Here is a 13,970-nt window from a genome sequence, read left to right as displayed (position 1 = left end):
TATCTTTTATTGGTAATTTTGATCACTCTTATCATATTCATTCAGGATTTCTTAACAATTAAATTCAAATAAAAATAGTGGCAATCCACGGCACTGCCAATTTTATTTTCCTTGACTCCTCTACCTGGCCTGTATTCTATTCCAGCAATAATTATTCAAGCTGCATTGATAAATGGACTGTATTTACCGTTTTGATAGGGAGCATTCTCCATGGTACAAGTATAACTCTTCTGTATTCTTAAATTAAAATTTGTCAGCAATCACACCTCTTGCACGCAATGATATAATTGCACACTGTTATCGAGGGAAATTGTATGCCTTTATTCCTCAAATTCCAATCAAAAATGTCATTTAAATGAGCTTCATAATACTCGAGTACAGACGATTCTTTGCTTACGCTATAAATAGTTTGGCTGTTTAGAGCTGGTTTTAAATGCATGGTTTTTAATCGTGACACAATAGAGCTATAGCACTGAGAATATCTGATAGTTACAAATTAGATTTAAATATCAGTCAACGGAAGTATTTTCCGTAAATGAATAAAACCAAGACTGTAAATTTGATATTTTTACAGCAAGCATTCATTCGTGATTTGCCAAGAGATATATAATGACTGATTTTAGCAAAGTTAAAAAATTCATCGGGAGAAGTATTTCCTGTCGCTGTTTTAGTACTTCATACTGTTATAAATTATTTTAGGAATCAACATTGTGGGAATCATCAGAATCAAAATCAAAATATTATTCCATATTGAGATAGCAGACCTAATTTGAAGCCAAACCATTACAGTGAATATTCACAAAAATAATTTGCACATAATTAATTTCATAAACCCATTTTACAAATAATATATTTATTACGGGACGTTTTCTAATATGCGAACGAATTTTTCCAGGTTTATTCAACTTTTTCATGTTAGACGCAAAAATATTGCTTTAAATGTCCATAAGCTTACATATATCTGCCTTCAGAAAAACAGCAGATAAAAGACAATTACGGCGAGACGGTGAATTTAGGAATAAGGTAACCCAATGCACATGGCACAGCACACAACTTCCTGCTGCTACCCATTACCCGGTATGATTACGATGGGATTGCATTTGCCATAACTGCGATGTTCATATTTCTTGTTGAGTAATTTATGATTTGAAAAAAAAACCATCACTCAAAAGCAAGCACCATATGATACTCAACGCAAGAATGTAAAGAATTTGTAGGAGAGACTGGGGAAATGGCAGTCAGCTAAGGGAAAATGAGCATAAAACTGCACGTTATTGAGAATTTAGAACGAAATCATATGGAATCGCTTACATATCGTACATTTTACTTATTACAGACCTTAATTGGGGCCTAATTAAGCTTACCTATTGATATTATAAAAAATATTGCAAAATCAGCTTTGACCGAAATTCCCCTACCCTGGGGTAATGGCAGTCGGTAATGTCATGTTCTACTAAATGATTGTAAATTATTAATAAAGATGAGGAGTTCCGATGACATAAACAAGCTTAAGTGAAATATTTATGTTTCTTTTATTAAATAATTCCGCATATTAGAAATCATAAAAAAGTAATTGGCAGTTTGGACATAATAGGAAGTCAATGCTTAAAAAAACATCTTTCCATGGTAAAAGAGGGCTGAAATATTTAAGGGCTTTGCCAATTGGTTTTTATAGCCATTTTTGTTCCTTCATCAAACCTATGGCTTCATTGGTGTTTTTTCTGCATATTCAAATGCAATTTTTCTTAATTTCAGTGCAGTGATACCGTAGAAAATCTTCAATAAAGTTTTTACGTGGTCAGCTAGAGCTGCTGAGTGTGCAGGAGGGAAAAGATACTTTCTGCCTAAGCTTGGATCAGAATCAGTTCCACTCTTAATTCTGTCTTTCAACGTGCTGAATGGTATTTTAAATTGATCCGCCGCCTTTCTAATCGATAATCCCCCAGTAATGGTGGCTTGTACTTTCCGTAAGTCTTCTGCAGTCCATTTTACTTTATCCTCTTTCCTTATGCATTTTCTGAGCATCAGAAGCATAGAACAAAAATATGTAAGTTCTAATGGGGTAGTGCCGGTCAGTTTCCAAAGAGACTGCCATTTCCCCCAAACACATGTTTTCATTCAAGTGCCAAAAAATGAATTTTAGTGCTTAAAACCTTAATAAAACATATTACCTGATATTATTACCAGATCAGTCTCGTCCCATAAAAAGATAGCAGTAAGATCTGATAGTGAATAAAACTATTGTCTTTCCTGTGAAGCGAAGCGTCAAAAAAGTCTTTCTTACACAACAGGCAATTTACGGTTGGCAAGATAGCGAGCACTCCAGTAGTATATTCATAAACTGTCGTGAGTTAGTGGCACCAATCAGTTTGAAGCTACGTTATCCGCTTTACCACAGAGACCGCCATCACATGCTGAACGTCATTACCTCAATCTCCCCTACAATCAAAGTCACTGTTACCCCAAGTTTAAAAAAATTACAACTTTTAGATGCAACATTTCTGTATGATTTATGCTCCATTAAGCTGCATTAACCCATTTAAGCCCACAATTCTGGACTCGATAATACCTCCAAATGCCCACAATTCCAAAAATGTTTTTTTAGTGCTTTGGATGTTAAATTTGCATTAAAATGTCACACAAGTGGCAAATAAACAAACAACATTTACAATTTTAACCGTTAAAATTGTTTATCTGGTGAGGTCGAAAACGACCACTTGGGATAATGGGACATAAATTTACTCATTGTCAGCTCCCACTGATCCCTAATCTTTTTCTTTAGCTCACAAATAACATAACTCATTTTTAAATTAAATTTTCAAGCCTCTGACTTTATTTATTTCAAACAATGTTTAAATATTAACAGGCATTCATAATAATCATTTAAGTGTGGAATGGAATGAAGCATTTATCATGTAAGGGGACATTACACGTTTCACATTCAGTCACAGTTTTGGTTTTACAATGAACAGTTTCTTCTTGGTTGATCAGTTACCACTAAATGCCTCCCCAACTCTTTCTGACATTGACTTACTCTATTTTTTTTAAATGGACCACTGACCTTTCGTTTTGTACCATGGGTTTTGCAGAGTGAATCCACAGCCTGACGTAAAAACTCTAGCTTATCCCATCTACACCCATACGATTTACTAAGAAGCCATGCATTGTTCACGCAAACATCAATGGTCCAGAACAAAATAGGCATGTACCATTTTTTACCGCGCATTCCTATCTGATAATTGGAAATATGGTTATCCATTTGATCCACTCCACCCATATATCTGTTGTACATTTTAATTATATTTGGCTCAGGAATCTCAATTTTTCGTTTCTCCTTCAAGGAATACCGCGTTGCTTTCGATAAAGGCTCTACACCAAATTGGTTTGACATAAGTAAAACTGCATTATTATCTTTCCATTCCACTGCGATAATATTTCTTCCTTTTTCAACGCGTTTGTCAATTGTTCCTCTTTCCATTTTTTTCATGTCCTTCTTTGACGTGATGGTGCATTTTTCCGTTCGATTTTCACGTACAGTACCAGTAGCACCTAATCCTCTTTCTGAGAGTTGTGAAATTACTTTAGAGCTGGTAAAAAAATTGTCAAAGAACAAGGAAAATTTAAATCCGGGGTATGAACTCTCCAATAAATCTACAAACTGAAAATAACGGACCCTCCCAAGCCAAATTCTTTCTTGTTCTCACCATTTGAAGTATCTTTTCCCTGATATAACATAAATTGAAGACAATACCCTGATTTCAAAGCCAATGACCATGCTTTATAACCAAAACGTACCGGCTTTCCCTTCAAAAACTGTTTGCAGGAATGCTTTCCAAAGTACCTGATCATAGATTCATCAATTGATGCAAAACTCTCTAATGGAGCAAATCGTATGAAAAGTTCATTGACTTTACTTACAACTTATCATTGGCGTCCAAATTCAAATTATCGCAAGCGTGAAAATGGCGAAATAGTTCATCGAATTGATTCCGTCTCATGGTGTTTTTCACTAGCGCATTTTCGGTGTCGGCTCTATTTTCCCAATACATTCTTCGGCGAGGGCATGAATTATAACCCGATAGAATTAAAATCCCTATGAACGCGTACATATCATCATGATTCACAAGGAGGGAACTGTTTTTCTGGGAAGAATACATTGAAGTGTGTTTCACCAAACCTTCGACAATTTCTTCATTGAGAAATAGTTTCAGGAAGTCAATTGCCTCGGAGTGTTCCGAGATCGTGAGAGGAGGGAGAAAACATTTTTCTTCAGGCACTGGTATAGATTCCACATCACTAATATCTCCGTGGACCCATTCACATACTTTAAGCTTCTTAAAAGCACTTGCACTTTCGTCATGTGGTATGTCATCACTCCTATCCTCACGGTCACTGAAACGCACTTCCGCCGGAGCCGTTAACTGGTTACGATTCAATCTATTGGGGTCAAAATCGTCCTCATCTCCGGAATCTTCATCAGTTTCATCACATGTTTGGATAGGAGGCAATATATAAATTGAATCAGGAATATCATCCTCACTCAAGCGCTCACACTCCTCTATTATTTCTGCGGTGGTGAGGCATTTCCCTCTAAACAGAACAGAAAACACGTAGGTACATAGCTGTAGGTGTATGAACATAGGAACATAAAACTAATAGGCTGTACGAAAATAAAAATATGCAACTAAGCATTTACAGAATTTTAATCTTTCAGAGTGGCGGGCAGTCTTAAACCCATAGGCAAAAACATCGGGACAACGAATCCTTCATCTCACGATTCGCTACGGAAAATAAGCAAGCAGAGCATGCATTATCCCAAGTGGTCGAAAACGACCACTCATAGATAAATAGGCTCTAGTCTCAATAGGACTCTAGATAAACATGTAATTCGCTGGTATACAATAAAACAGGCTATCTATTTTATGAAATACATGTTTTTTTAGTGCTTAAATAAAAAATGGAAAACTTACCGAGACATTTTTCCTGACATGCCAATGTAGAATAGACTTCCCGAAGTTCACGAGGCCGATCTCTCTACCACACTGACTAAATTGCGAGATCTCAACCCCACATAGTTCCGAGAAGTCAAATGTTACATTTAAGTTACATTGTAGGTACATCAGTGGATTGCCGGCGCGTAGATAAAAAAAAATCCCCCAAGGTCGTTTTCGACCGCTTGGGATAAAATGATACACTGGTCGTTTTCGACCGCTTGGGCTTAAATGGGTTAATGGGCATCTTATACTGTTGACAAGAATTCTAAAAAGTGTAACGAACATTATACGCATCATTGTTCTGGGATTGAAATTATGTTAATAAAACTACCATTGAATAGCTTATTGATTCTCAGTACTGCAATATTTGACTTCAGGGATAACTAGGTTGAACTTATACATAGCACAAACAAATAAAAATATTGATTTCTTAATTTATTTTGAACAGATGTCAATGTACAGTACTGTAGCTTGATGGCGTGGGCGAGTATTCAAACTCTGTTCGCGCCACTTAAGATACGATTTAGAAGTTAAAATTCTCCTGTAGAAACTCTAAAACGTTTCTTCGGCTCTATTTGCGGTTCATGGAAATGTGTATCAGCTTAGGGAAACGCGCGAGCTTTAAGGACAATTTATTTGAATGTAAATTGGAGGGTCCCTGGTTCAAACCTTGAGCCTCCGGACACTTCAAAAGAAAAAAAAACTCGAAAAGTGAGAAGGAATATGGAAAGGCAACGAAACTGCATAGAGGAGGCCAAATTTTATCCCACAGAAGGCTGATTTCTGTAGCCATTTCGGTCGCATTTTAATCGGCTCTCAAAAATATCCGCGGCGCGATGATGAGTAGTACATTGCGATCCACTTTTTTCCAATATTTTGCAGTACGGCATTTGAAATTGCGAGGAATAGCATTTAAAATAATGAATTTGATGAAAATATCATGAATGTAAATTTTGATTGACACTCCTAATTATGCTTTATTTTCCGTGGACAATTTTGCCGTGGACATTTTTGAAATCCGATAAAAATTCGAACTAAATCAGAAATCAGTCCCTTGGGGAACTACGCTCCTTCCCTAAATGTGTAATATTCACACGCATTAGTATAAGTTTGGTTTGAGCCAAGGGCGGCCTGGCCTGGTCGGCAATCGCCGAGGGCCCCGAGATTAGGGGCCCCCCACAACGCTCGCATATATTGTGAAGCGTGTATGAAAGGCGTAATAAAAATATACTCAGATTACTTGAGCCAAGTTTTTTTTGCAATTATGAAATTCTAAGTTTCCATTCGTTGCTTTACGCTAATTTTTCTGCGCTGTATACTCAGTGTAAAAATAAATGAATAAAAAAGTGTTTAAATATAAAATAATTTGATGCTCTTTTGAAAGGGTTATTGGAAAAGGTTATTTTTGACGTTAATTTAGATTTCCCCAGTTCAAAGGAGCAAAATCACTTAGTAATAGACGATATAACCATAATACATTATTAAACATTTATAAAGTGTGAAATTCTAATTTTTCATAACTTATATCTGTTTTTAAGAGCGTCAATATCCATTTCCGGGCATCAGGGGAATTCTTGTCAGGTCAGCTGGTCGACGATCGCTGAGGTTCCCAAGCGCACGGGGCACCCACAACGTTCTCGTCTGTCGCGAAGCGTATATGAAAGGCGTAGTAAAAATACTCAGATAATATGAACCAAAGTTTTTTATTGCAACTATTAAATTCCGCGTTTTCATTGACTGCTTTATTTAAAGCATACTCAGTGTAAAAAGATCATACTAAAAATTTATAAAGCAAAGGCGCCAGAAGATAAAAGAAAACCTGATGCTTTTCTGAGAAGCATACTCGAGCATGTTATAGGTTTTTTAAGATTTCGGTGCAGTTTCAAGGATTAAATTCACTAAACAGATAATAGAACCATAACAAAATATTAAATTTTATTAACCGTCAAATTCACACCTTTCATGGCATTTTTTCTGGCGAAATTGCTATTTTATTTACTTTTATCTAGTTTAAAAGAGCCATAGTAGCGTCAAAATCTAATTCAGGACACGTAATTTTAAAAAGTTTTTTGGGGGAGGACTCCGATTCCCCCAGTAAGAAAGGTCTCATCATGATCCCCAGCCGAGGGCCGCCGAAACCTCAGACTGCCTCTGAGTGAGACCTGCCTTCACATACAAACCTTCAGGTTGTATCACCGATAGAGTGACGTCAGTTCAAACCAGGTTCAATTAAAATCATGTTAATTGCATGGCAGATATTCTGTAGAAAATCTCTAGAAAAAAATGACTCCACCACTTTCATGGAAAATTGTGAAGCTACGTGATTAGTTGACACCGCAAATGAATGGTAAAATCACTAATAATGACCCAACACCTACAAAATAAATTATAAGTATGATAGGAAAGCAGATAATAATTCTTTATTAATGATAATCCTAACCGTTGTGAAATAATTATACCAGTTCAATGAATTGCTGCGATTACACTTCCTCACTCTTTATCGCCAGAGTCTGTGGAAAAAAATTGTGGTCAAGTCCTAAAATTGGTCATAATTTATGAAATTGATTTCATCATTCAATGGTTTCAAAACATTATGCTAGCGTAACGTAATGCGAATTTAATATTCACGTTTATCTCTGGATTCATGTAACTAATAAATGTATTTTTAATTGACAAATGAACAATCCGATTATAGAATTGGTCTTCACGTTAAAAGTTCGATGTGATAATTGAAAGGGTACGGAGTGTTTCAAATGAAAATAGACTACCCAAGCAGTAGACGATATTCATCAGATATATAAGGTTGAAATATCCTAAATGCGTTGTAACTAAATGTTGCATATTTTTATAGCGTTACATAGGTATCCTATTTTTAATCTATTCTAAATATTCTGTATCCAAGATCAGTTATAAAAAAACATTACAAAGGTACACAAGTTGTAATGTCCGTGGTATTAAAATTGCTATTCCAATCAGTATCCATGAGTAACATATGTTTTTATAGAATTGGAGAGCACAAATATTTTTCTGTAAGTCTAAGTATTACCAAAAATCATAATAAGCACACTCTTTTTCTACTCATTAGATATTGTTAAGATAATTAACAGATAATGTAATGTGCATCCTGATGTATACTGTTGGACATCCCTGCAATGTTGCTTGGCGGGTCCTTTGGATATTTGAGAGATATCCATACAATAATAACTGGATTAATATGGATATTGATCGGATGTCAAATGCTAACGCCGACAATGTTGTCTCGAAGTTGTTCGGATTTTGATTGCTGCCAGGGCATCCATTATCTACTCATTAGATGTTTCCAAAACATCTATGACATGTTATAATATGAACCTCCATGTCCACTGCTGGACATAGCTTCAACTATGTGAGGGAGTTCCATTGGATATTTATTTATTTCTCACTTATTTATTTCTCACTTCCCCGCAAACAGCACAGAATGGCCTTTACAGCGTGGGTTGCAACATTAACAATAGACTATCACAAACATCCATGCCCTGGACGGGGACCTCCTACCCAGGCGGGATTCGAACCCGCGACCTACGGATTGGCAGGCGAGGACTTTACCCCATATCCGAACAATGTCAATTTGATTAACATGGATATTGCCGACCTTAGTGGCGTCGGTGCAAAGTCATCGCCTGACAAACCGGAAGTCGCGTGTTCGTAGTCCCGCCTTGGGAAGTTGCAAATATGCAGGTCATTTGTGAATGGGCAGGAATGAATAGGCATGGGCGTTTGCAAATGACTTTCTTTGCTGATTGCTAATTCCCCGTTGTAACAGCCATGAATGTGCTGTTTACGGGGTGATGAAAATTAAGAGGTACACACATAAATATTTCACGCATGTCATATGTTAACGCCAAAAATTTTGTCTGGACGTTGTTGGAATATTGTTAGCTTTTTAAGCTTTTTAATTTAATAAGTTAGTTATTAAGCTTCTTGGATATTGGCCGAAGAGGCAATTGAAAAAGAAATGAAGCTATAAAATTGAAATCACAGCGCCCGAAAAGGCGCCCACGAGTACTACAAAGATTTCAGATAGCATTGTTGGGGATGATCTCCAGTCCGTCTCTTCCATGCTGTCTCGTGGTCACCACTCCGACTCCTTAAAAGCGAGGGGGCAATCGAGTTTGTGAGTGAGGGTAGGTTTTTAACTTAGATTCTTGAAAGCCTGGATTCTAATCCCAACGGTGATGGAGATTTAGAGATGAAAATGCCGAGGATATATGGGACAAGTACTTCGAGAGTCGTACTTCATCTACCAAGCAAGCCATTCAACCACGTATCCCTGGATTCCTTTCACTTAGTATGTGCTTATGTCAGTAGAAATCTCTCCAATTCCCACATAATCATTCCCTTGCCAACCTTTCGTAATAAATACGGGATTGTGGAAATTACCACATGCGTGGGCTGAGAACACAATCGACCATCGTGTTCAATATTTTTGTTGCCAACTGATTCTCCTTCATTTTGATCCCGTCATGCACGGGTGGTTCTGGAAACTTCTCGTGGATAGCGGAGCCAAGAGGGGAGGCTCGGGGAATGCACAACTGGAAAGAAAAGGCTCCAATGATTTGGAATTCATAAAATGAAGTGCAGACCCTATTTTTGTGTGCACTTAAATCATAGATTCTCTGGGAATAGAGCGTGATTTAAATTTTCCAATGGTCAAAAATATTTTATGAATATAATCCTACAATATCTAGAGAATAATGAGTCTATATGGGTGTGGCTTTGGCCCTTTCCCTGCTTACCATTCATTCAAATTCTTCCTTAAGAATTTATATATTATTTACAGATTATATTATTGACGGATGGTGATTGAATTTTTATTGATTCTCACTAGTAAGTTATAAAATACCCTTAAAAAGATACAAACGTTATTTTAGTTGGGGTAAGTACCTAAAAAGTGCAACATTGAGGGGAATAAAAATGAAAGAAGACACAAATTACCATGTACCACGAATGAAAACATAATCGAAACTGTATTCCACATTTTTTTGTGGGCAAATTTAATCTTCTGGCATTTTTCGTGATTAAGCACACTAATTTCACTACAGCGGGGACTGCATTAGAAGTCATTGGCAGAAACTCCGATGAGCGTTTATGTATTTATAATCATTAAGCTTAAGGGCTGCATTAGCTTATAATTTTTGATATTTAATTAATATGACTTTTCTTTCTTGCGCTGACTAAGGTCATAGTCTTCATTTGTAATAACCAGAGTATAAACCGTCAAATATGATATTTTTTCTTAAGTAATTAAGAGCATTGAAGTACAACAAGTGGTACGTAAGAAATTATTAGCTGCCCTAAAAAAAGAATGTCAAAATTTCTACACTGGCATACAGGAAACGTGATGCATCTCACCGCAAGGATTGAAAGTACTCTTTTTTCAACAAATTATCTTCACCTTAAAACATATATTTAATCTTTTTTTATTGCAATATTCATACATACCCTGGAACTTCCGGGGGAGGTGGATTCACATACTTGTGTCTGATTGAACCCTTCTAGTTGTTTAATTTTCCAGGTTTTTAAAAATCTTTTTATTAAAATTGAGTAAAGGCGTTGAGTATTTAAATCTCTTCTTTTTATATCTCGTCTTTCCGGTAAAAAAACCTGGCATGGATGGTAGCCTTGCCTACAATATTTTTGGGTACGAGTTATAGCTAACGCAGGGTTTATGCTTGAGCAGAGTTCTCACCGTTCGATTGGTCAACCTTATCTAGCATAGACTAAGCATAATAATAATAATACTCAAGTTTCAGGGACTAATTACAGCATTATTTCATCTATCACCCGTAAAAAATGGGTCATTTTTCAGATGGAACTATTACTGGAACAGTAAAGCTTGGACTAGGCTTTAAACCTACCTTGTTTACAAAACAATAATAATAATTATATAATTATCAATACATATAATTATATTATTATTTATTAGTTCATGCACTTTCTCAGCTGGTTATACCAGATGGTAATATTCACCTATCCTTAGGGTAAATTAGGATTAGGCTCGGATGTTAAAGAAGAGAATTCACCTTATCCTACACTGTCCGATCATGCCCGACCCAGGAATCTTCTCACGATCTGGCAGGTCGGTAGTAAAACAGCTTTTTTCCCGAGGTTAATCAGTTGTTTTTTAATTCCCAGGTCTTCGACTTCTTTTTTGAATCTTTTAGACAAGACTCCATCCGCAGAGATTATCAGTTGGTGTATCCAGACGTCTTTCAACTTCCAAAGGTTTTTTATTTCACCGGCCGAATTCTGATATTTTTGTGTTTTTTATCTCTTTCCGTAGACTCAACATTGCGATTTAGTGGCACAGCTACATCGACTATGTTTGCTCTTTGCTGTTATTTGTGGATCGATAAAATATCAGGCCTATTGTAATCTATGGCTTTATCCGTAAGTATCGGTCTGTCCCAGTATAAAATGTGTGTATCTGTCTCTAGTACGGCGGGTGGATGGTATTTGTAATATGGTGGAGTATTTTTTAAAAGTCCATGGGTAGTTACTAGGTTTATTATTATTAAGGAAGATGCCTTTGTTCGGGCGAGGTTGAGGCTAAAAAGGCCCTTTCCACCTTACTTGTTTTTTAATTCCCAGGTCTTCGACTTCTTTACCCCTGACGGTTTACGGTACTTGGTGTCGCGTACGTACATTTTCAAAACTACATTAGTTTCCTTGGCTTTCAGATTAGTTGCCAAATGTGAAGTAGTAAAAAAATGATAAGTACGACAAAAAATTGAACTTTCCTTCCCTAAATATGGAACTCGCCCATATTTGCTTCGGTAGACATGACCTATGTCAATACACCCTATGTAAAATTGGCGGCTTAGTGGATGCACAATGAGTCATCGCTCTTTGCCTCCAGCTGATTATAACAAAGCTTTTGCCGATTGATAATCGAGAGAGAAAGCAACACTTTGCGTCCACACGGCAATGGGGTGCTGTTACCAGCGTTGAGCGTCCATCAATCTTCCTCAATGTGAACGACGTTCATTCCCTTTTGCACTCTAAACTGAGTAAAAAATTAATCACAATTTCACTGTGGCATTGCAAAATTCCACGGGGGTTAAACTGAATCCTGCCGCACTTCAAATGGTACGCACTGTTTTTTTATCGTACTAATCCTGGCATGGTTCCACATATTTGAATGACGTCATCTCAAAGATCCTCACTCCACCGAGGCCTCAACACACCCTCTACTCATTTCGATTTCTGACAGCATGAATAGTAACAAATAATAATAATTTGTAATTACTCCATCACTATTTAAATTATTTTAGTACAAATAAATAGGGGTATTAGGCAGCCTTAAAGATACGAGGGCCTGTATCGATACTGCCTATTACAGCTGTTGTTATACAATAACAGAAAATTTCCAAACATATAACTATATGTACACGAATAAGGACAATTTAATTTTTGCCATTTTTTGAGCAATTAAAGAACATATACGTCTTCTATAATATGCATCAAGCTATTATTTAGATACTAAACATGGTTATTTACAATTTGTAATATAATTTGAGCTACAGTCTAATGCAAAACGTCAATTTTATCTATGGACAGTATCCATTCCAGCAGCAGCTTTAGATTTTTTCGTTTGCTTTCTGAAAATTTTGAATACTCTGGTATATCATAAAGTAGTTTAGGTCCTAAGTAAACAAAGGCCCTCTTAAATACTGTTGAGTTTGATTTAGGAGCCATAACCGTACATATATGAGATGAGCATGTTCGTAAATTTTACTTTTGGCACAATCATTTATATTTTCAATAAACCTTTTCTGCAAAAATTTAACTGGCTGCAAAGAGTTTGAATTACGAAATTGGCGTTAAAATTCGTTTCATTTCACGCAAAATTGCTTATATATTTAAAAAAGACGTGTTTTAAAAGATGGAAGCGTTGGAAATATTTATAGCATCGGTAGAAATAGGTATATTGTTCACGCGATAGCGTGACAGAACGACTCAATTTATAATTCATTTGATACTCAGGAAATTAGCAAAAGAGAAACACTTTACTTTTTGATTCCATCGCATTGAATGAGTAAAATGCAATGTTTTTATTAGAAATAAAATGAGTTTATGAGATTAGGAACGGAAAAAAGAGGATAATAACGAGACTTCTCATTCTTTTAATTTCCCTCAATGTTATCCGAGAAGAAGCGAGTAACAGAATCTGCGAGAAGCGAGTAACAAGGAAGGACCAGCACATGAAATGGGGCAATCTTGCGAACTTGATAGAACAAAAAGCAGTGGGCAGCAGAGTAAACATAATTAAAACTGTGATTCAGTAACTGAACACAAAAATCATGAAAACAATTTCTATAGTAATACACACGTGCATTGCTGAAAAGTTTAAGCGTGAATTTGTATCATAAGATATATTTTATACAAAGTAATGAGTGCGTAAAAGAGTTCTTAATATGAGAGAATGGGGTAAGTGGTAAAAAATTGATGATTTATCACTAATATACACTATAATTGGCACTATTAACTGTGTAAAATAAAATTTTTGGAATTTGCAATTCTTTGGACGTACGTTTTCCTTATTAGCTGTTTGTACGGTCCTTTTGTTGCGTGAATAAATTTTGGTCCTCTAACGAACATGCTCTCACGATATTGACACCAGACACCGACCTCGTTATTCAGGATTTTTTTTATGGCCATGCGCAATTATCATCCATTATGATTAATATATTGAGGATTCCTAAAATATATCATTAAAATAACTGATTATACATGGAGCCTAAAGTCTTCACTACAAATATGCCAATAAAATATTTATCTGTTTACTAATGATGCCTCAATGCTTAGTTTCTACTGTTTGAAATTTTTTTCTTCATATTCTAAGCTCCAGTAGAAGGATTTAACACAATCGTGTATCTATTTATTGCTACCACTACTAATTATTAGCGTATCATTGCTCAAGTGTACCTACTTCCG

The 13,970-nt window shown here is 36.1% G+C and overlaps 1 protein-coding gene across 1 annotated transcript; it reads right to left on the bottom strand.

The window, feature by feature from the left end:
- Positions 1–3,914: 3,914 nt before the first annotated feature.
- LOC124171140 (piggyBac transposable element-derived protein 3-like) lies at positions 3,915–5,113 on the bottom strand. The gene is made up of 2 exons (XM_046550278.1): positions 4,971–5,113; positions 3,915–4,590 (listed from the first exon to the last, which is right to left on the bottom strand). Exons 1-2 carry the CDS (start codon positions 4,988–4,990, stop codon positions 3,915–3,917), a joined length of 696 nt encoding a protein of 231 aa, XP_046406234.1. The 5' UTR covers positions 4,991–5,113.
- Positions 5,114–13,970: the final 8,857 nt, after the last annotated feature.

The sequence above is a fragment of the Ischnura elegans genome, chromosome X, assembly GCF_921293095.1.
Source record: "Ischnura elegans chromosome X, ioIscEleg1.1, whole genome shotgun sequence".
NCBI classification, from domain to species: Eukaryota; Metazoa; Arthropoda; class Insecta; order Odonata; family Coenagrionidae; genus Ischnura; species Ischnura elegans.
The sequence above is the reverse complement of the archived record's forward strand: the minus strand, read 5'-3'. Positions and strand labels throughout refer to the sequence as shown.

What these genes read in the sequence shown, in the direction of transcription:
- LOC124171140 (XM_046550278.1), bottom strand. Translation starts at nt 4,990, where the DNA reads ATGTCAGGAAAAATGTCTCG. An exon ending in ATGTCAGGAAAAATGTCTCG is followed by an intron (nt 4,591 to 4,970) that starts GTAAGTTTTCCA and finishes TGTTCTGTTTAG; the next exon opens with AGGGAAATGCCTCACCACCG.